Raw genomic sequence first — 23,395 nt, 5'->3', positions numbered from 1 at the left:
AAATAAAGAATATTTATAGTGGCAGTTTTGTCTCTCGCTCGTCGCGCGGTGTGGCTCGGACCGTGTCGACGTTAAAGTTAGTAATACGTGAACGAAGAGAAACCTGGCACCTGGAACTTTGCGAGGAATGGAAGGAGTATCCGACCAAGAGGAATTACTGCGCAAAATCCAAAGAACGCGATCGAATCGCGGGAAAAGGTAGTTGCGCGTAATTGGCAACGGGTTCGATGCAACTTCGTATCGATGATGTTCGAGCAATTCGATACCAAAGTGCTAGCCAACGTTTATCGAGAGGCATCGAAATCTCTGGTACTCGATATCAATTTTCGAAATTGTTACTCGTGCAATAAATACTGCCACTGTGTTTCGGGAGTAAGAAACAAAATCCAGTCGGTACGAAGTAACCAATACGAGCACACGGACGCGTCTTTGGCTGGTTACGAAATTGAATCGCTCCGCAACTTTTTTCCGTACCGATTAGACATTGTTTTTTGTTTGTTGCGTCTACTCGAAACATACGTAAAACGTTATCGAAAACGAATACCAAGTGTCGTAAGGTGAAAAAAAGATCAGTTCCACGTTCGCTACCACATTCCCCCGTACACGGGACTGATCTCTCTTTCTTCGTGCAATACATTGGGTCGAGAAAAATTTGTCCACGTTAACGCAGACGTGCGAACGCAGCTGGCGGAGAAGCACTCCCTTATAAGTGCCCGATCACGCGTAGGTGCGCGCGACATCACCGTTACCCCTGACGGAGCGTATGCAAGTGACCGTAGCTGGGATCCGCGCAAGCGGTCAGTTGCACAGAGACGTTACGCGCACACGTCTCGCGCATCGCGCGCTCAAGATGGGATGACTTCTCCTCTGGTGACGCTCGTGCGCTCTTATCGGTGAGGATAAGTTCTCTCGAGCTCAATGACGCGCGTCCTGTTGCAGTAGATACGTATCGCGTAGGTATTGAAATCGTTTCGTACAAAACGATACTTTATCATCCGCCATCGATACCACCGATACGGTATTACTCGAATCGCCACTACGTTAAAGAATTTTAACCAACCGTTTCGAGACAGCCGGCGGTTTACCGTGTTCGAGTTACAGCGACAATTATTATTTTCTTTAATAAACGAATTCCGCAGGATTGTGTTCTATGTTCACGAACCCTCCGATCCTTGTTCTCCGAACCTCGAGCCACTTCCCGATCTCGTAGCGGACAATTCCCCCTATGTGTCGCGTCGATCCAAACGCTTTATCTCATTTCTCTCTTGAGCTCGTCGAGTGTCGCTGAGAACACCCGTGATCGACGCGTAACAACGTTTACCTACCAATAAACTCCATTAGTTGCAACTTTCGATACCGTACGGAGAATCGTGTCCACGATGTACGGAACGTTTCCAGCTTTTGTAGAAACGATCTCGACGAGTATTCTTGACGACTCTGCGAACATCTCCGCGGCACTCGACGCGTTAATCGAGATCCCTGAAATGGCGAAAGGGCCTCTCGAAGCTTCCGTAGAAGGAGCGGTTTCGCTGGTCGGAGAAGCCAAGCCTCGCTCCTCTCGCTCGTGCACGGCGCGCGCTTCTTTCTAACTTGGTCCCTCTGTTTTCAGCCTATCGGAAGATGTACATGGGCGACCAGGTCCTCGGCTACACTTGCACAATGTGCAGCAAATTCTACAAGATGTGGAGCAACTACTTGAAGCACAAATGCGAACCGCCGGAGTTCAAGTGCCCCCTATGCCCGTTCGCCGCGTTCAAGGCCTTCATTCTCCACGCCCATCAGGCCGAGCATCACTTCAAGGTCACCTCGCCGAACACGTGAACCACTCGCCCTCGAACACGTCTACGAGAACGCCGCAACCAACGCGCGTCCATCGAGTTGCCTTAAATCGCGTCGCAGCTTCTTCGTGCCTATTGCACCTCGGTCCCAGGATTTTTTCTCGCACAGGGAACGGTTTTTTAAGAAAGAAAAGAAAAAGAAAGAAAAAAAAAAAAGAAATAAAAATACGACCACGAAGAAAGAGGAGGAAAGTGGAGCGCGCGGAATCGGAAACTTGTACTTGGTTCCTTCGCGCGGGGAACTCGCGACGTCATGGTCACCCGGTTATGGAATACGAACGAAACTCAACGTTGATCTTTACCGGTGATTTTTTTATTCGTCCATGTCGTCGACTCCACGCGGGTCCTCGTCGAACGATTCGGTATCCGTTTCTCCGTTCTCTTCGCACGAATCGTCCGGGGAGGAACCGCGAACGCTTCCGAGAGTAAAAAGGTCACCGATAAAAGTAAACCGGTGAGTTCCGTTGGTATTCGCATCCGTCGATTCTCTTTTTTCCGTGGCTCTCGCGACGAAAATGGAATCCACCGGTCCATTTTCAACCGGACAATAATCTGTACACAGCTAGAATGTTTATTTTTCTTTCTCTTACTATACGACGAGCGCAGCCACGATCGTGAAATCGAAAACTACGCTTCGAGGTGTCGTCGCCGATACGTGTACATGTAAAATTACGAACGCGGCGGCGACGACGGTATTCGCGTGCCAGCGAGCATTTCGAGGAGATTTCACGAATCTTGTTCCCGCCAACTGCCGTATCGTTCGCGCCAGGCGATCGATTCCTACGTCCGAGCAACGATCACTGTTTCGTTCGGCGAGCTGTCGACGATCGTATCGACATCGTTGTCAGCCTAGTTCGCGCCCACTATATAGGTTCCGTAGAACGCAACGTTTCTCGACTGATTAATTAGCCTGTAAACAATTTATCCATTAGCAGATCTTTCTCGCGCCGCTGGTCCCGACCACGTTCCCCAATGCTTTGTTTTGTCGTTCTTTACGTTCGGTGATCTCTTCGGTTGGTTCGGTCGTCGCTCGATTCGGGGACTCGTTCTCGTAAATTCGACGTACGGTCCCGTCGAATCGGACCGATTCGAAACGCGCGACCGATTTCACCGCTCGGATCGAAGCACGAGCGAGAAGAGACGACGGAGGAGAGCGTCGTCGATCGCGCGAAGCACACGGCGCGCGCGAACTTAACACGTAATCTCTAGTAATCTCGTAAATGCATGTATTTTCGTAAAGACCAAAAATAAAGAATCGCTGCAAGAGTATTTGCAAACGAAAACGAAAAAGAGGGTGTCATTATTGGGACGAGAGACGAGACCAACGAAGACGTTTCGCAACGCGATACACCATCCTCTCCTGTCGTTCGAATAGGCGAATCGTGGGTTCGATCGAACGTTCGAGAAACGGAATTGCTAACCACTGTGCTACTCTGTACGCTCCACCGGCGCCCGAAGGAAAGGACGAACACGGTTGCTCCTTGGAATTCGCAATAACGAACGATGAATTTTCTGTGTTTCAGCCATGGTCTATCCTTGCAGCTCCTGCGGGAAGGCGTTCAAGTGGAGGAAGAGTCTGGTGCGCCACGAGCGAGAGGAATGCGGGAAAAAACCGTATCATTGCCCCCACTGTCCACGCGCGATGAACCTCAAGGACAGCCTGATACGTCATTTGCGCGTGAAGCACGGCCAAGATTGCCGCGTCAGAACGAGGGTCGTTCATCGACCGAGTTCCCGCAGGGTGGACAATTATCTGGGCAACGCGATGGACGGCGAGATCATACGACTCCCGAGGAAACGCGTGAAAAATCTACCGTTTCGATACTAACCCAGACCGGTTAACACGCTGCTCGACTTCTCGCAACCGATTCGTCCGTTTGGTCACCGTTCGCGGAGTGTACATTTTCGAACGATACTTCCAAGGTTTCGTAGATCGTAGCTGTTGCGCAGCCAACACCCTCAGAAGAAACGACGAACCTTGCGCGATCCTCGACCCTGTTGTATATTTTCGCACGAATAAAGAACGAATTTCTACCGAATCTTGTATTCTCCGAGTTAACACGTTGACCGCCAGGTCACGAATGCACGATCATTGCGCGTAACATTTATCGTGTTACGAGGTGCGATCGTTTCGAGCTGAAAACGGAGACGGTGCGGCGTCGGAAGCTTTCGGTGAAGTCGACGAACGTGTACAGGGAATGCCTCCGGACGAGGTTCGGATTTAGACGGTGAGAATTTTTTCGAAATCCACGTCGCTCGGAGGCATTCTTCGCAGCTTCGCGGACGATAGATATCGGCTCGAGAGTGTAAATTACGCGACAGAGGTCAGAGCGGGGAGGATGTTTCGGGGAGAGGGCTTGGCAGCCAACGTGTTACGAGAAGATACGATTTATTATTCGTTCTGCGACGACTGCACGACGGCGTTAACGAACGGGACGCAGAGGCGAGAACGTACGAGATATCATCGTTTCGACGAGATCGTGTCACGTGGCCCGATGATTCGCTACCGCGATCCAAAAATACGAAATGTCTGTGTGTATTGTTTCAGAGGATACTTTCCCGATTCACTGGGACGCGCAAGTTCTCGCGATACTCGCGAGCGAATTTTATAATCGAAAAAAAAGGATGAGCACGGGAAGCGAAGAGGGGAGAGGAAAATAGTATGCTTTTGCTGATGCTTTTGTTGGGCGAAAGCTTCTTGTTCACCGAATCGTGAAACTCGCCGGGTCGTTGTGCTTAATGGTATCTTTCTTCTTTCCTTTCAGGTTTTCACGAGTGCTGCGAGTGCAAGAAAATGTACAGGTCGAGAATGGCCCTGAATCGACACGTTCGCGAAGAGTGCGGCAGGGTGTTGTACACGTGTCCGTTCTGCCACAGTATCATGCCAATGAAGTTCAATCTGCTGAACCACTTGAAGAAGGAACACGGTTGCGTGATGAAGATGTAACTCGCCCGGAACGAATCGTTTCACCCGACGATTCTTCGTCGAGATACATCGTGATCGAGTTGTCTGACGCGTTACACGATTCGAACGATGTCCTGTTCCTATAACGTAAGACTGTGTACGCACCGTCTTCCGGATAACCGATTATCGAGCGCGTCACGGTTCCTGTTCGATCATTGTTTCACAGCGGCAGGGATATTTCCGGATCGTTCGTCGAGGGAAAAATTCGGTCGGTTATCCGGAAGACGGTTTTCTCTATCCCGAACGAGGGCGAAGCTCGTCCAATCGTTTACAGTATCGTTTACAGTATCGTTTACCGTTTTCATTTTTCTCTCGTCTATATCGGGTGTACTCGACTCTGCTTCCGTTCGATCGAACAGAGTGGATCTACGATCGGGAACGTTTGTAATCGCGTTCAGCGATCGTTGTAAAACATGTTCAATGTGTACATAAGGAACGAGTGGATCGCGAGACGAAAGGATAGATTATTTTTACAAACCGCGGTGCGTTAACGTTACATCGTTTCTCGAATTGAACTCCGAACCAACGATATAGGGGAGAAGGACGAGGATCCCGACGAAAGTGTATACCGTAACTGTGTATCGTGTATTACAGGCACGTCGTTTTAAGGTAACGGCATCAATAAAGTGACATCGAAGCAACGTTACATGTAGTCGCAGATGTGTGTATCTTGTCCTCGTTTCTCTTTTTCGTACGAGCGAAGACTCGCCCGAGGTAAAGTGGAATTTGTGCGTAGTAACTAACGAGTGCATGAGAACCCGAGTTGAGTTGATCGTAAATTTTGTGCCTCGCTTTTTCTTACACGTACGCGCTTAATCTGTCGTCGTTCTCTGATACTTGTATCCGGTCGATGTCGCGAGGACAGGAGATAGGTGACGAAGGCGAAGAAGAATTATTACGGGGGCTGGGATTGGCAAGCAAACTGGTGCGTGAATACGTACGTATTGGCGGGAGTTTGACAATTTGTCCCGAGCGGGCGTTCGAATATTCGACACCTCCCTCTGTAACGCTCGAGGCCGAACGAGATCTGTAAATATCGTCGCCTACTGGTCGCGAGCCCGTCACCGGGCGGGATCGTCGCCGAGTGGGCGTTCCTTGACCGCGGCCACGCCCCCTCGGGACAGAACCCTCGTGCTCCCACCTGTACACGGTGATGCTTTTCGCCTTCCTTTCTCTCTGGCCATCAGCTCGATTAATAAACACGGATTCACGTTGCTCCAACGATCGTTGATATTCCGCATTCTTGCGCGAATTTCCGTCTCTAATCGTTTAACCTTCGTCCCATCGTGGCTGCTATATGTTCCGGTCGTGGTCTTGCAATAACAATGCGTGTGACGTAACGCTGTAATCTGAGAAACGAGTACCAGAAACTTGCCAGATTGTCCTAATTTGTAATTTCTGACGCCGAACGCGACGCTCGTCGACGAGAACGAGGACACACGTGACAGGGTAATCGATATACAGGTATCAGTGATCAGCGCAGCGAACGATCGAGCCGCTCCTGTTTTACTAACCGCGCATTGTGATTTCTTTTTCCAGGTTGCCTGATAGGAAGTCAGTTGCACGCGTGCAAGACCTGCGGGAACGTGTACATGTATTACAGCTCGTTAACGCGGCACATAAGGGAGGAATGCGGCCAGCTACCGAAATATCAATGCCCGTATTGTCCGAAGAGGACCAAGTTACGGTGCAACTTGTTGAAACACATGCGAAAAAAGCACGGCTGAGATCGAAGATTCCCCGCGGGACGTGGAAAACGCGATGACGCGGGCGTTCGGCGACCAACGACCATCGATGGTCTCCTACCGCCAATGGAAATAGTCGAGGACCCCGCAAAGTGTAGAATACCATGAAATTAATTAAATACGCGACGCGTTGCGAACACTTTCGCGTTCACGTATTGTGCATGTACAGGCACGGATCTCTTCAACGTCGCAGTGTATACAGACTGAGGACAAATTCGCGTTGCAAATGGATAGCAATGATTCTTTGGCTAGAAACGAATAAAAAACGCGGAATACCATTTTTTCGTACGAGGTTTCGTTTTCGAGAAAATCGAGGTTAGAAACTTACGGGTTACGATATACGGACTGGTGCGTCTGACCACTGCAGGCTCTTTCTACTTGCGTCGGCGCGTCGGAGCTACGCGAGTAGAACGAGCGAGCAATGGTCGGACACGCGAACCGAGTCGTACCCCGGGAACTTTCAGAGTCGATGTTCTCGAAAACGAAGCCTCGTACGAAAAAATTCTATCCCACATTTACGGTTCAGTTTTACACGAAGACTCGCCCCTTTCCCGTTTTGCAACGCAAATTTTCCCACATCCAAGCACAACAAAGAATTCTCGAACGGAGACTAGTCTCTCATCCTTCTGTGTCTTTCTCTTCGACGAGAATCATCTGTAAAATAGTGTACATTCCTTTCGAAAGCATGCCCTTATCATCTTTGTAAATAAATCACTAAGAAGCTACCGATCTGTCTTGAGCAGCGATCGTCGATCTAATAAAAGGAGTTGGACATTGTAGATAACCAAATATTTTTTTCAGTCGTTTCCAACGAAACACCGGAGAAGCGGCGAATCCTCCTGAACACGTAGGGACACTTAGAACTGTCGCGTTCGAGCGGGAAGGCGACGTGTTGCGTTTCGAAAGATTGGCAAAGGATGTTGACCATGATTTTGGAACGAGGGACGAGCGATAAGTGTTATCGACGTCGAGCCGACTTTGCGCTCTTTGTTCGTCAGACGTCTGCCCGTCGAATAATTCTCGAATGAATTTTGCATCGATGTACTGTGCGCGACTGACAAAATGACCCGCGGGAGAAATGCAGGTGTAATTGGGACTGTACCTCGTTCGACACGCATTTTCAACCGTAGCGTATTTTAGAGTCGGCGGGCCTCATCGAGCATCTAACGTGGAGCCAATCGGGACGCGAGAGGTGGGGATGGGCGGGGCTAGTGGACCGCCCTCGCGGGACATCTTACGAGTTGCGCTCGGTACGATCGATCGAAATCCATCGAATAAACGCATCGATGCCCGACGAACAGCGTGAATTCGGCCTCGAGCAGTTTTCGTTCGCAACAACGTCCCCCGCAATCTCTCGAAACGTCATTTCTAACATCCACTCCGCACTCGAAACATACACAAACAACGCAGTCTCGCGCGAATAGAGTTTTAAGCGATAAGGTAAAGGTTGAACGCAGATCACCGGCCGTCACAGATAAACATTACTTACGTCCACGTGTTCCACGGTGGTCGAACAAACTACTGACCATACGAACGCGTTGCTTTTTCAGAGTGGAACACCTGCTTGGCCTGTTCGAAGTCGTACAAATGGAGGAAGTCCTTGCATCGACACGTGCGGGAGAACCCGGAATGTTGGCCCGTTCTCCTAACGTCCGGGAACGACGAATTCATCAGACAGATTCACTACAAAATGCTCTACAACGTTAACAATTGACTCGACTCGCGTTAAACTCGAGCCACGCGATACGAGAAAAAGAACCGAAGAGGCAGCGCGCACCGTTTACTGCGCAATCTTTGTTGTTATTTCAGATACTTTTTTATAGAAATAAATGTTATTCTATTCTGATACAAGAGACTAATATATACTATATGTTGTATGTGTCGCGCGTTGACGGTGAGCATCGAAACTTCTTCCTTCGGAGAGGAGTGCGAGAGGGGTGGAACCGCTTACAGTTTAAGAGGGCGGTCTGGTATTTTGGACCGAGAATCGAAGGTACTCTTTTCAAATTATTTCTCGTCATTTTTATTCGTTCGGAACGCGACAGGAGAGAAAAGTCTACCCCGATGGTGTGCACGATTTCAGGTAACAGATTATCGATCCGGATTGGTTTATCCATCGAGCGATCCAACCGTCGTAAGTTCGAAAATGGGACCATTTGAATCGAATCAAAAAAATGGAAGTATCGTGTATTTTGGACCGATGGTGGTTCACTCTTTGGATAAATGTTTTTTCTACGACGTGTACAGCATGCACGCGAAGAGTTCCACGTTAAAGTTTCAACTTTCCACGTTTTTTCGAACCGATAGTTTTTTTTTTCGAACAACGTTGTCAAGACTCAATTTCTCGATTCAAAATTACCAGACTGCCCCCTCGAGCCTAACGTTCACGATCATATCGAAGATGTTTCATGGTTTCCTTTTCAGGCTGCTTTTTATGTACCTGTTTCATTCGAACGATTACTTTACGCCGCCCGGAATATTTGTTCCTTTATTTTTTCTCTATACCGGCCAAGCACAGCAATGTCTCGCGGGTTATCACAGGCTCTGGACCGACCCGAGACAACTCGAGAGGGAGGACGAAGGAAACTCGATCGCTCTGTGACAACTCGAGAGACGGTACTGTACTTGTTCCGAATGCCGCATTTGTTTAAAAATGTCGCGAGATCAGGAATCTCGTATCGGTCGACTTGGTCGAGTAGAAAGAAATCGATGAGAAATTGCTAAAGAAACACGGCGCGACGATTACACGCGTTGCTTGGTATCTTGTTCGAAAGTCTGCATGTCTCGGTTTGTACGTTGGCTGTACGTGTCCGTTGAACGCGTTGCTTGGTGTCTCGTCTCGAAGTTCGAGCGTCTCGCTCCGAATATCGATTGCGTTTCGTTCAACGGGTGTGATATCCTTGAACGCGAATTATAGTTTTTTTTTTTTTTTTTTTCGTTTGAGTTTACAGATCGGTGATGGTTGTAGCGCGATTGGAGTACGACTGTCGTGGGTGCTGTTACCTCAAAGAGAAAAAAAAAAGAAAAAGAGATGCAATTTTGGAAGAGGCTCGTCCCGGGATTTTGGAATCGGGTGAAAGAATATCTCCTCGTCCAAGATCCCGGACGATCGTTGAAGTAATTTTCCAGGAATTTTCCGGAAAATTCCGCGAGCCAGGTGCGATTGTTTTCCGAGTGAGTACGAGGATGTTGGACGTTGGTCGTTTCGCGCGTCGAGGAATCTCCTCGTCAACGAGCCTCGTTGTCGAGTCGGAAGACGTCCGTTCGTTTTTCCGAATCTCACGCTCCCGTGCTATGATTAAGTATTTTTGAAACGTTGCTCTTGAATGTCGCGCTCTCCGCAGCACCCCACGCCGCCGCTGTGCCGCTCCTAAGCTGACGCTACGATTTTTCGCAGATTTCGGGCTGCTCCATTGGGTCAGGACACCGAGTAAACCACGGAGAATGTACCCCTGCGGCAAGTGCCAGAAGATCTACTCGAACGCGTCCTCCCTGTACCGGCATTTGAAGCTCGAGTGCGGAATTCTCCCGCAGTTTCACTGTCCCTACTGTCGCTTCAGCTCAAAGAGGAAATTCAATTTGGACTCCCACGTGGCGCACAAGCATCGAAAATCGCTACAGTGTTACATAAACGAATAGACTGGATCCCTCCGCTATCATTACCGTGAGAGTCACGGTATCGGTTAACCCCTCGAGAACTAAACGAATCGTTTCGCGTACACCGTGAATCGATTCGCGCGCGAGTGCAGAGACGGGACGAGTGCAAGAATATTGTAATCGGATTCGAATAAAAAGTGGTTATTCGCGTCTCTCCCTCGCTACGACCAGTTCCTTATAATTCTGGAATTATAAGAATAAATTGTTCAACGGCAATCGCTGTACGCTTTGTCTTATGGTCCTCGTGCCGTCGCAAACGTGTTTACTAATTCGCCACGTTTATTCCGCAGGGACGCGGTACCCGTGGATTCTCGCAATCGGGGAAACTTTAATCGCTAAAAAAAAAGAGAGAGAGAGAGAGAGAAAAGAAAAAGAAAAGCAATCCCTCGGCAGGTCGTTTCGTTCGATTTCCCCGAGAACACCCCTGTGCTCGTCGCGACCGTTTCCGTTTACGATCCGTTAGCGAACACGCGCCGAACTTGATCCTGCGTATTTTTGTTTCAGAGTCCCGCGCCTCGTGCCACGGGGACAACGCGTCGAAGAAACCGTTCCCCTGTAAACGCTGCGGTCGCAGTTACATGTACAAAAGCACCCTGAAGCGTCACATCCAGTACGAGTGTTGCAAGGAGAAGCAATTCGTTTGCCCGATTTGTCAGAAAAAGCTCAGCCAGAGCGGGCTTCAGAAACACCGGATAGGGGTTCACTGAACGAAGGAACACCATCGGCGTTTCGTCGCGCGACGCGAAACGCTTCCGCCGTTGTGTTTCTGCGTTTATTGAAAAAAACAAAAGAAAACAAAAAAAAAAAAACAAAACGACAAAAATAACGCGACAATCGTCGCGATACTCCAGAAAGAGGAACGCGTCGCTCGTCGTTCCCGCTCCGAACTGTACAGACTCGTCCTCGAAGCGACGTCGTATGAATACAACGCTCGCCTCGTGTACATTGCACTACGACGACTCGTCGAATTTGTCCCTGAAAAAAACACACAAAAAAAAAAAAAAAAAAGAAAAAAGAAAAAAAGAAACAAAATCGTACGATCCCGTCGTACCGGAATGTCTCCACGAAGGCGAGGCATCGTCCTGCGATCGTCGACGAAGCATCCTGTTTTTGGCTACTTTGTTTGGAGGGTTGGAATTTGGCATCTTTTTCATTTTAAGACAAGGTGGCACCGGGGAGACGGAGAGAGCCGTCGTGCGCGTTGAAGAATTCGCTCGGTCGCCGGGCACAAGAGTAGACTGGCGTATGGTACGCCGCGCGCACGTTCGGAGGTCTCTCGGTCTCCTCGCGCAACCTTGAGATACCTCACGCCTACTTCACGTAAACACGGCAAAATTTTACCCTGGGCGCACCTATCTCTCGGGGCTATTGGCTGAATACGTTATGTGTTGGGTTGGTTACGGGTTTAATCTCACTGATCTCTCTTGCCAGTCGCATAACAACCATCTCATCCGTGTGCATCGGTGAAGAAAAGAACCTCTCGATGATCCCGAACCGGTTCGTTCCCGTCACGATTCTCCGTTCGTCCCGGTTCCGAATCCAAGCTCACAGTTTCTTTTTTTTCTCTCGTTTCTCCGCCCGCCCCCCAATCCACGTATTACTTTTCATTTGATAAAATAACCTGTTACCCTCGCTCTCGCGTCTCGCTTGGCGCCGGGACCTGTTGCAGGAATGGTTGCGTTGCTGTCGTTGTTGCGGTCCGATTACAAGCAGCAGCAGCAGCAGCAGCCGCCGCCGGCGAGCAAGAAGGCACGTACGTCGACGTCCTCGTCGTCGGCGACGGCGACGGCCAGGGCCGGTGTCGTATTGGCCAGTAGACGCGCGAGCAGCAACGCCGGTGACAGCAACAGCTACGACAGCGGGACCGACAACAACAACGCGCGCACCGCGTCCACGCGCGAGGTGGTCTTCCCCGATTCGTTCGAGGTGCTCCCGCAACCGCGCGACCTAAGTGTCGTCTACATGGGCGTGCCCCACGAGCAACAACGGAAGTTCAGATGTCGTTTCTGCGGCAAGGGTTACCGATGGAAAAGCACGATGCGCCGCCACGAGATGGTCGAGTGCGGCGGCAAACCGCCCGCATTTCAATGCCCCGAGTGCCCCTACAAGGCCAGGCAACGGGGCAACCTGACCGTGCACTACAAACGACATCATCAGAAAATCGGTTACGACGAGGGCGCCTAAAATTATTATATATACCCGGGGCTTGGCACGATCGTCCTGGAAATCTCCTCGATCGACGGGTTTCCAGCACCGAGTAGCTTTTCCCTTTCCTTCGTTTCGTCCGAACGATCGATCGCGCTCCGATTCGTAGGAGAAGTGTAATATACCACCGATCGGGGACCGTTGTAAATAACAAAACGAGAGAACGCTACGTCGCGAGCGTTACTTTTACGATTCGAGGGGATCGCACCCGGTGACGGCTCGGTCCGAGCGAGTTTTTGCCATTTTTTCGACAACGAATATTTTTAGCCGGTTCTTTCCGTTCTTCGATTACACGTAGGGGAGCGGAGCAGAGTCTACGGGGAGACTTTCATCCGCGCGAAACCACTCGGTTCGATTTCAACCGTGGTACGGAGCTAACGATTTTCACGGTCTTCGAAATTGCAAAATCTACCCTTGTCGTTGTAGCCGTCGCGCGGGCGTGATCCCTTGGGAATTCTTTTTAGCCGTATCGAGTACTTTTAAGGAGGCATAAAGCGTTCGTGTTCAGGGGACGTGAATCGCGAACTATCGTAGGAAAGTTGTTAGATTAATTTTTCTTTTCTCAAGTTATTACCTCAATGTGAGCATTTATCGTGGTATTTCGGTTCTACTTGTACATAATCTCGCAATCTCTTTACTTCTATTCGAAGGGTTCTTTCTTTGTAATGTTTAGGATTTGTTTTCGTTGGTCGATCGACGAAACGCAACGATAACGACTTGTTTCTTTTTTTTTTTTTTTATCTTCTCGATGAACCGGGATTCGGTGTTTACATTGTCGTTTCGAAACGATCGGTGACTCGTGGTTTCGTTTCGAGCCGTATCGACGACATTCGATTTCTATGACGATCGTACCACGTAGAACGCGGTCTGGATTATGTATTTCTTACATATACGCAGACACATTATCACGAAACATTCCAAGAACGCGCGACATATCTACTATACTTTCGAGTCTCAGGATTTTATCGACTTAATGCAACGGTGTAAAGAAAGAATTTATTATACGTACGGAAGACGGAGCGGTGGCGGCTCTCTTCTTATTGTATCAACGTCGAGACAAAATTGACGATCGTGTTACCACTGTCCGAAGAAACTTCTTACCATAGAATTTCCCGTATCTTCTAGTACGTTTATACTGTAGGTATTTTTATCCGTAGACGTTCGCGCCGCTTCGTTATTGGAACGTTAGAAATTATACAAGGTAAATGGAACCGAAGCGGCGGCAGTAGGTACGAAATTACCGATCATTCCGATGCGTGATAAAGATAAGGGTTTGAAAAGTGCCTTGATCCGATGGAAACGAAACGTTTCGATAAATCAGACGGAAAGATCGATCGTGCACTCGGCACGATCGTTCCTCGCGTATCGCTGCTGATTTTTGCGATACGATCCCCAGAAAATCGGTTACCTGAAAGCACCTTATAGACTTACGGTAGACAATAATGGTTGTTCGATCTTCCATCTTCGGCCTGGAATCGAGATAAATCGAAAATAAGGAAAAATATACGCGCGAGCTACGATTCGACGGTCCGTTGTTCCTCGTACGTTTACGAAGAGCAATGAAATCTTTGTACTTTAGCGATACGCGTTTAACGAGTAGGAAAATGGCGATGGGAACGGAACACGTATATTCGAAAATATTCGACTATTTTTGCATTTTAAACGACACGGGACGATCGACGATAACGGGCTAGAGGGTTCTGAATAGTTATCATATTTTTTTAACGACTACCGCGCGTCGCTATCGATCGCGATCGTATTTATGGTATATGGTTTTCAATCATCGCGATCGCTCGGTATCGGCGACACGAATTCTTTTTATACTCGACGACGGTATAAATTCTCCGAGCAATTTTTTGCGATCTATCGGTACTGCGCAAATTCGTTGCGATCGAAGAACCACGCTCGACAATCGACATTAGATGTTAGAATTTTTAAGGACCACTGTACCTTTAAGCGAATTTATCGATGCGGAGAAACTTACCCCCTGTTCTGTTCGAACGAAAGGATCCAACGAGTCCGTCAAGGCGACACAAAGGAGCCGATCTCTGATTCCTCCGGGTTTCGCACACTTGCCTCGAAGCGGAGACGTTCAGCGAAAAGCGTATCGAACGACTAATTCTCCGATCATTGGACCGTGACGATGCACCGAAAAACGCTGAGAAATTACACCGCTCGATCGCGCATCGTACTCGAACATTCCACAATTATCTCGAGATCGACTCGTTTGTCGTTCCACGCAGAATGTATCATTCTCTTAGTGTTATAAGAAAGCAACGTTTTTTTTTTTTTTTGTTTTTCCATTTTTATACGAACATTTGTACACGCGCGCGAAGCGAGAGAGCGTGTATATGCGAGAGAAAAAAAGAGAGAAGAGAAAGGGACCCTTTCTTGGGGAGACTTTTTTTGTCCCCGGATCGGTGTCCAGTATTTTTGATATCAGTATTTGCGGATACTCGCGTCGACCTGCCTGCAAACTAACGTAGGATATACTCGTTACATCGTCTCCCCCTGATACCTCAACGTTGTCAATATTCTTGCGCGACGAGTTCGAGACAACAATTTGCGTCCAGCGGATTTTTTTTTTTATCGACGCGGCGAACGAATCGATCGAGCGTAATTAATCCCGTATTGCCGACTTTTGTTACCGAAACCTTTCTCGTTTAATATCTAAGCCAAACACTTCTCAGTTTTTCTTTCGTTTTGTTTCTTTCTTACTTTTTTTTTTTTTTTTTCTTTTTTTTGTTACTTTTACGGTTTCTCGAAGCGCCTTTCGTCTCTCTTGTTTCATCTTGGTCGAAAACGATCGGCGTATCGGCTCGAGGAGAGAGAATAGAAATTGTGCCCCTCACGAATACTCGTTCCGGTATTTATAGCACTTTCAACTACTTTTTCTTCCAACCACCCCCCAACCCCACACCCCTCTTTCTTTGGAAAGGTTTACCAAGCGAACTATGGAATATCTATCATGATTATTATCAACAATTAATATTATTATTAACATTATCATTATTATTAATATTATTATTATTAATATTATTATTATTATTAATAAAAAGACAATCTTTGTTGCGGGTTATTTTCTAAAGATCGCACGTGTCATTCTGTTTTCCCACGTGTGTACATATATATACATATCCATATATATATGCATATATATATACGCGCACACATATATACACACATATATATCGAATCTCGACATTTCTCGCCAACCCGTGTCTTTTGTACGATGAAAAAAAAAGAAAAGAAAAGAAAAAAAAATAGAAAAAAAAATACAACAACTTGCAAACGAGAAACCAACCGTGTCTGGACCGTGACGTTACGAGGGAAAACGTCTGGTATCGGCAACTTCGGATCTTGTCGTGTGTGCGCAGCGAGAAAAATGATCTGAAAGTCAGGGCAGTGCCCCGCTAACGAGGAATTTCTGTTTTCAGCGTGTTTGTACCGGCTACCCGTCAGTTTCGAGACGTATCCGTGCGACACCTGCGGCAGACAGTACCGGAGGGTGATATCGTTGCAACGTCACAAGAGGCTCGAGTGCGGGAAAGAGGCTCAATTCGAGTGCGTGCTGTGCCACGCGAAGTTCAAGCACAAGCACAGCCTGCTGAGGCACTATAACGTTCACGTGGCAGACGTGAAGAAATCGGGCAAGTTCGAGCCGGAGGAGAGGTCTGCTTGACAGGCGAGACCGATCGCTTCGATCACGGGGGAGAGAAGCTGCGGCACGTGATTACCGTTTGCGCGATCCTTCTTCTCACGACTGTAACACGCGTGCTCGTCACGCGCACGGAAATTGCGGAGCGGGATGCTCGAATTACGGAGTCACGGATTAAATTGATTTCGTTTCAGACGATCGCTCATCCGCGGAGAAACACGACGATGAAAATTGAAACGTACCTTTCGGAAATACGTTTCAACGAACAACGGTGTGTCATTTCCGCGAACGTTTATCCGTCATCTATCTACGCGCTTATTAAACTACAGGTTATTTCTAGGTAACGGATAAACATTGAACGAAATTACATATTCGGGCAAAAATTTCCGAAAGCTGCGTTAAATCTTTTTTTTTTTTTTTTGAAATTTACTTCGTGCTTGTATTTTTCGAAAGAAACGTTACCCGTACGGTGGCGCATCATTTTTTATTCACGGTTTAATTTCACCGACTTGGCGGACAATGTAACCATGAATACCAAAAGTTCCACGCAGAATTATATATTTTTCTTTTTTTTTTTTTACGTTTCGAAGGAAAATCAAAGTTCACCGACACGTATCCTTCAAGATTTGTCTCTCGAAAGCAAACGATTCGGTTGCACGATCGAAATGGGAAGATACGTTTAGGTCGTATTTAATTGTACTTACTCGTTGGTCGCTATTGTATGGTACAGTGTGTGTTCTAACAAACTGTGTATCGTTTCCTATCCGCATTGAATTTCAGAATAAGTCGTCGCAATGCTTTCGCGTTTAAGTTACGAATGCGAACGATCGATGTCCATTGTTACGAAAAATAAAAATTAAATTTCTCAATGTACCTCTTATTTATTACGCGCGATATTGTTTGCGTTTATACGACTCGTACTATTGTATTCGTGTGTACTTCCCTCGAGAATCTTACGAAGCAACCTGCCGTCTCCTTCCGTTCGAGTTATCGTTCCTCTCGGCGAAGCGTCTCGTCTTCGTTGCGCGATGTTTGCAACTGGCGTGCGTATCGACGAATAACGCTTTCGTCGCATTTCATCCGCAAAAAAAAAAAGAAAAAAAAGTTTCGCCCGAAGCCGACAGCGACGAAGAAACGAGCAAATTCGTAAAGCTGGGTAACGAGGCGCGAGTTGGTCCGCTCGGCGTGCAAACCGTCTGTCTTGGTTTGCGATCGGTATTCTGGACCGTAGATTTAATCCGTCCAGGTCGTCATCGAACGCAGGCGTCAACGACAGTCAACGACGGAACATCCTCTTGAACGTTTCTTTTCGTTTCAGATTATTGGCCGCAAGACGTGAAGAAAGAGGCGTGCTCGCCGCGAACGGAACTGACGGCGACCGAATGGAAGAATCAATTAATGTGCGAGACGGTGAGAAGCCCACGAGGTGAAGCCAGCTACAAGTGCCCCGATTGCGGCCGTTTCTACATGAGGCAATCCTGCCTGACGCGTCACTTGCGCACCGAGTGCGGCAAACCCCCGATGTATCAATGCAAAATCTGCTTGGGCTTCTTCACGTACAAGCACAACCTGGTCTCGCACATGAGGATCCATACCGAGGGGCCGCAGTACTATTGCGATCCCTGTCAGAAGAAGTTTTACAGAAGGGACAAGCTGATGGAGCACAAGAAAAAATTGCACAACATTTTCCCGGTGACGTGATCCATACGCGATAGCCCCACGTTGAAACGTACACCGTCGGCTCCGCTCGAGGCGTTTTAACGAGGCACGGTAGCGAATTTCTTCCCGGAATCGACCGTAACCGAGGTTGAACACTAGCCACGAACCGAGCTGCACCGAGAGTGCAGCAGCGAACTTCGAAGCGACGCTGCTCGCGTCGGTGCGAGCAACTTGAGAACTTTTATATTTGTCGTTGGATCTTCGCGAGAGTGTGCGCGATAGATCGGCGAGATTCTCTCGATCGAAACGAGCCCAAACACCACCGTATTTCGACTATTTTTTTTTATACTTATTTTTTAGAAACCATTCGAAACGGATGTAATTAAAAATGGTCCGAGCACGGTCGCGCGCTGACTCGTATTCGTCGGGAGAAGCTCGTCCGATTCGTTGAAAATTGATAGCGCCGAGTGTAAATGTTTTTACTTGGTACTTGTCGCTTTGAAGTTCACCCGGTCGGTTTTGCAAGAACCGTAGCTCGATCCCTCGAGCCGAACAACGCAAACGCGACGTTTTAACGAGGGGTTACCGTGACACGAAATTTGCCTATGACGTTTCTCGCGATGTTCCAACTAATTTCCGACAAACAACAGAGTTTAACACCCTGTTGCTACTAACCACCATTATTCGTACTGCTCACCACTCTCGGCTAGATTTCTATTCTGTTCGATGGCCAGGTGAACGTAGAACGCTTTTAACCGTACGCGCGTGGAAGCTGTCGCTCTCTCATCGACGACGGTGAGCTGAGAAAACGATGACCAGCGCGTAGTAACAATAACAAATTATTACAACTACGGTTACCGAAGGTTCTCCGGCCTACTGTTAGCGATGCGCTTTAGCTGTTGCTCTATCGCCAATCTTGTTCTATAATTTATTGCGCCACCACGAACACTCCCCTTACGGTTAACGATATTAACTCTTTTTTATCCGAGATCTAAATTGCACTATTTTCCTTTGGATTTTGTCCGTCTTCTGTTGTTTCGTTTATGTCGGCTTCTCTGACTACAAACTCTCCTGGAAGCCCGAACGTTTCTCCGTAAACAAACTCCACTGCGAGAGTTCGAATGTCTTCCTCGACCGATGATCGGATGCCCAACATGACTATTAGAAGCGGTTCGACCCAGCTCCTGTCATCGTGGCATTTGATTGCTGTTTTGAACCGCCGGTGGAAGCGAAGCGTTCGACCAGGTCGTTTACCTCCGAATGGTAGGTCATCGTTCCTAGGTGTGCGATGCCTATGTAGTTGCGTTAAGGCACGGACCAGGCACGACTCGAACTGTCTACCTCGATCCGTTACTATCCTTAACGATATCTCCAATCTAAGAATGCAACCATCTAGGAATATACTATTTTTTATAGGAATTGCTTCGGGCCAATACCTATCTACACGTATCAGGGTAATGTTTGCATCCTGTTCGAGCTCGACAACGGGCCAACGGTTATCGCCTCGCGATAGAGAGGATTGGTAAAAGCGCGCCGCCAAAGTTTCCACCCGTACTTGTGATCAAATTATTGTTACTACGCGGTTTTCGTCATCCAAATTTCTTGCCGCTGCTCTAAACGCACGTACCGCAAGATCTGGCTATCGTACTCTTGCGTTATTTCTGCCGTTTCAACGATCGTGCAAGAATTCCATCCAGAATTGCTGGATTTTTGCCGAAAATTTGTCCACCGTGTCTTCGTGCACCGTTTTCTCTGTTCCCTTTGTTCGTTAGTGGGTCAGCGCGTGGTCTTCTCGTCTCGCGAGGTTTTTCCACCTTTTGAATTCTTTTCTTTTCAAAGTCACGACTCTCTACATCGTGATCGCGAAGACGAAGCGACGAAAAACCACGTAGTAACGATAACTGTGCTACGAGTACAGTTAGGATGTTTGGTGGAGCGTTTCCGGGACGTCCTTTTACCGAGGGTTCTCCAGCCGGTACTAACGAGGCGTTTGCGCCGTTCCTCTGTATCGCGAGCGGCGCTGTTGCTCCGTTACCGATCTTGCTCTATAATTTATCGCGTTACTACACTATTCTGCAATGCCTCTATGCTTCCTCAACTTCCGTAAAAAGAAAACGTCTGGCCAGCGTCGATTGCTAATCGGTCGGTATTCTTGTATAATTTCAGACCCCTTTTGGCAAGTAAGGCAACGATCGTTTTACGCGAACGGCGCGCGTCGGAAACTCGCCTGCGACAACTGTCCACGTACGTACACCACGCTGCCTGCCCTCCAATTCCACCAGAGAAACGAGTGCAACCGGGAGCCAATGTTCAGCTGCAACTATTGCGCTTACAGGTCACTGAGATTGACGAACCTGAAGAGGCACATGCTGCGCCACAGACGGGACAAGTTTCGGTGAAACGTCCTCCGAATCGTTGAACCCGTTTCCAGCAAGTTGCCGATCGAGTTCGATGGAACGTTGTCCTCTTCGATTCGTTGCTCGGTCTGGGCCGTTGCTCGACGACGAATCACGCGCGACTTCTGCTCAACTCGTTTCGTCTTCGAATGTTAACACGTAGGACGTGCCGTTGTTCGAAAAAGAAAAAGAAAAAGGAAAAAAAAAAAGAAAGAAAAGAAAATATAAGTTGTTAGAAAAGCGCGTTCGACACGTTGGGTCGCGTATCTTTCAAAGACGCTACATTGTACTACATTCTATTTTGAATAAATAACGGAGCATATACCGAAATTGTTATGTACACTCTCACAAGAAACCGTCAACGCGTTTGACGGAATGTTAATTGCACTTTGACGATTTCAGCCGAGCCACGACGGTTTCGCATTTAAAACGGTGTAATTTATCCGTTCACGCTTTTCCAGGTTGGCTCCGGGAGGAAGGTGCGCACGAATAGTAACCCTAGCCCCGTTTTGTTTGAATCTACGCGCAGTATCGCTAGAGACGCGAAACAGTGGAACGGTAGTTCATCAGTGTCTGACTTTTTCAGGTGGTTCGTTTTGCTGGGACTGCGCGATGACCCGAACGCTGCCGTATCAGTGTCCGAAATGCTTCAGATCCTTTAAATCCTCGAAATCCTGGTGGACCCATCGGAGAACCTGCGGCACGGACAAGAAATTTCGTTGCACCCTCTGCGATTACCGTTCTCATCGAAGGGGGGACCTGCTCAGGCATTTCGCTACGCAGCATCCCGAAGCGGATCAGAAGAAACAGATCAACCTCGTTTCGAGCAAAGCTTTGCGTTGAGAACCGAGACGGAACGTTCGAAATGTCGCGGGAACGACGCGCCAAAGTTTTCTCCGCGCGATGGTAAAGTGGACCGGGGGAAAAAAAAAGAAACAAAAAGACAAACGAACGAACAAACGATGTGAACCGTAAAACTGAAAAAAGTGATGAAAGAATAGCGATAAAAAAGAGTGTTGTGTTTATTCACCCGAAACGATCTTTTCTCTTTATTTACCATTTCAATGATTTTGCTCAAGCTGTTTGTTTTCTTACACGCGAATCACAGGTACCCCTGGAAAACAGGTACGTTCCTTGATTTCTACACGAAATGCGTTCGAACGAAACGAATACGAACAAAGTAGCCGAAATTGTAATTGTTCGAATCAAATTTCACGCTCCGTCGGCGTTGATTGGACGAAGAAACAACGTTACGATACAAACGAAATAAATGTAACCCCATTGGCACGTAAAAAAAGAAACGTTCATCGCGGAAAGCGGTTAAAACTCGGAGCGAAAAATGTGCGATCTGTGTATACCGATATCGTGCACGACACGTACCACAGTAATCTCCGGATAACTGAGATGAAATTGGGCCTTGGCGTTCCAGTTATCCGGGGATGGTCGAGTTTTCGTTCCAGGAATCGACTGTCTTCCTATCTCGAGCCGAGGCCGAGTCACGACGAGGAGAGCGAACTGGATAGACCGAGTGCGAGAGAGACAGAGCAACAACGAGCGAGTCTCGCATTACCTACAGCGGCTCGTACCCAGGACGAGTCATCCGTCAACGAAAATTAACTTTTTTACATTCGTCGTATCCGAGATTGACGAAATGGCGAGGTTCTCCCGATGAAAACGAGTCGAAACACGACCTTGTTCGGGCTGTCCTCGATCGGAACAATTTTCAATCACTTGGAATTTAAAATGGTCCGAACATTGGTCGCGTTTCGATTCATCTTTCGCGAGGAAAATCTTACCGGTAACACTTTCGGGTACAACGACGGATAGAAAAATGTTAATTTTCGTTGTCGAAAGTCGCTCGTGCCGAATAAACGTAAACAGTGGGACAATTTCTTTTCGGTTGTCCGGAGATTACTGTACTTTACGAGTAGGCTGGTGAAATTCTCCGTGACGGTCACGCGGTGATAGAATCTATCTTCTGTTCGGGGCTTTCGGGTACGAACCGTGTCCTCGAAGAAAGACGTTCCGATGTCGAAGCTTCGTCAGGGTGTCCGACGACGCAACGTCACCAGTGTTACCCAGTGCTCCTCTGCCCAACCGTTTCAATGTTACGGATAGTTGGTCGTCAACGTGTCTTATTAATTGCTCAGCCGACCGGTTAAAAAGATCTCTGGTGAACCAACGATCTCTAACTTGAAAATTGTCACCTCGACCCACATGGTATCGATTCCTCTCACTCGGGAGTTTCGATCTCGATCGGCTCCTGATTCCAGGATCGAGAACACGGTGTCGTCCGATCTCTCGACGAACAAAGAGCGTCTTTCTCAAAGAACACTCGTACCGGAAAGCTCTGAGCAGCGTCGCGCTCAGGAAAGGTCGTGGGAGCTTGGAAAAGTATCTCGTTCTAGAATCCCTGTCCGTTCGAATCGCGTTCGATCGAGCCTATTCACCTCGAACGTACAAGTGTGTAAAGAAAGAAAAAAAAAAGAAACGAAAAAAAAAAAAAAAACAAAAAAACCAAGTGTGTGCTCAGTCACGGTGCTACAGAGGCGTGACGGGAACACGCGGGACAAGCCTAAAGCTGTTGTTTTTTCCGGATTGCAGATGAGGTGACGGAGAACAAAGCGGCGGCCGAGGAGAACGCCGATCTGCCGGTTCAAGCGTGGAAGATACAGGAACAGGGGCTGCCGTTCGCCGAGCTGAAGATACCGAAGGCGTACAACTACGTAGGGAAGAAGCCACCGGGACAGTTCGGGTGCAGCAGATGCGGAAGATCGTACATGAGGAAGGACTCGTTGCAGCGGCACGTGCACTGGGAGTGCGGCAAGGAGCCACAGTTTCAATGCCCGTTCTGTCCCCAGCGCTGCAAACGGAAGGCACACTGGCTGAGACACATCCGACGTCAACACTTCGACAAGATTGGAGACATGGAGGCCTATTTGCTGGCTTACACGCCGAAACACGAGATCGACTGAGCGGAACGGTCGTTCGAGCGAGTGCCTTTATCTCGATCCGAGTTTTTCGGGAGGGCTTTCGCCCGCGGGGTCGAACGATCAGCGACTTTCAGCCTCAAAGTTAATGGATTTCAGATATTTATCGGGCCAGCCCGTCGACCGATCGATTCTGAAACGTCGTTTGTCGCGGTCGATCCGTAACCGTTTGTGATTTCCCAGAGTACAGCTAAAGGGGGTGACGAGACGACCGACCAGTATCCGGTGCGCGCGAAATCACCATCGCCCCGGACTGGTGGACTTCGACTTTGTATACAGTTT

At 48.2% G+C, this 23,395-nt stretch overlaps 4 protein-coding genes and 1 long non-coding RNA gene across 7 annotated transcripts in view; 4 read left to right on the top strand and 1 right to left on the bottom strand.

Moving 5' to 3' along the window:
* The window catches only part of LOC143149484 (uncharacterized), a 125,599-nt gene that overhangs the window by 4,899 nt on the left and 97,305 nt on the right, over positions 1-23,395 (bottom strand). The gene's annotated exons all lie outside the window — the stretch shown is intronic.
* Positions 8,957-10,187, top strand: LOC143149467 (zinc finger X-chromosomal protein-like). Its single transcript, XM_076316874.1, has 2 exons — positions 8,957-9,164; positions 9,946-10,187. The coding sequence occupies exons 1-2, from the start codon at positions 8,957-8,959 to the stop codon at positions 10,185-10,187; spliced, it is 450 nt and encodes a 149-aa protein (XP_076172989.1).
* On the top strand, positions 11,220-16,937 carry LOC143149460 (uncharacterized). The gene is made up of 2 exons (XM_076316867.1): positions 11,220-11,335; positions 11,875-16,937. Exon 2 carries the CDS (start codon positions 11,877-11,879, stop codon positions 12,387-12,389), a length of 513 nt encoding a protein of 170 aa, XP_076172982.1. The 5' UTR covers positions 11,220-11,335; positions 11,875-11,876; the 3' UTR covers positions 12,390-16,937.
* On the top strand, positions 17,056-20,196 carry LOC143149470 (zinc finger protein 131-like). Of its 3 annotated transcripts, XM_076316880.1 has the most exons (3): positions 17,794-18,990; positions 19,894-19,971; positions 20,063-20,196. In XM_076316880.1, the coding sequence occupies exons 1-3, from the start codon at positions 18,849-18,851 to the stop codon at positions 20,068-20,070; spliced, it is 228 nt and encodes a 75-aa protein (XP_076172995.1). In that variant the 5' UTR covers positions 17,794-18,848; the 3' UTR covers positions 20,071-20,196. The 3 variants fall into 3 exon arrangements, with proteins under 3 accessions (XP_076172994.1, XP_076172995.1, XP_076172992.1); XM_076316879.1 differs by lacking the exons at positions 17,794-18,990; positions 20,063-20,196 and adding an exon at positions 17,056-17,760 and having other exon boundaries at positions 19,894-20,050; XM_076316877.1 differs by having other exon boundaries at positions 17,805-18,990; positions 19,894-20,126.
* Positions 21,162-23,112, top strand: LOC143149468 (uncharacterized). The gene is made up of 2 exons (XM_076316875.1): positions 21,162-21,248; positions 22,728-23,112. The coding sequence occupies exons 1-2, from the start codon at positions 21,188-21,190 to the stop codon at positions 23,096-23,098; spliced, it is 432 nt and encodes a 143-aa protein (XP_076172990.1). The 5' UTR covers positions 21,162-21,187; the 3' UTR covers positions 23,099-23,112.

The sequence above is a fragment of the Ptiloglossa arizonensis genome, chromosome 7 (assembly GCF_051014685.1).
Source record: "Ptiloglossa arizonensis isolate GNS036 chromosome 7, iyPtiAriz1_principal, whole genome shotgun sequence".
Classification (NCBI taxonomy): Eukaryota; Metazoa; Arthropoda; class Insecta; order Hymenoptera; family Colletidae; genus Ptiloglossa; species Ptiloglossa arizonensis.
Note: the sequence above shows the minus strand (reverse complement) of the source record. Positions and strands in the feature narration are given on the sequence as shown.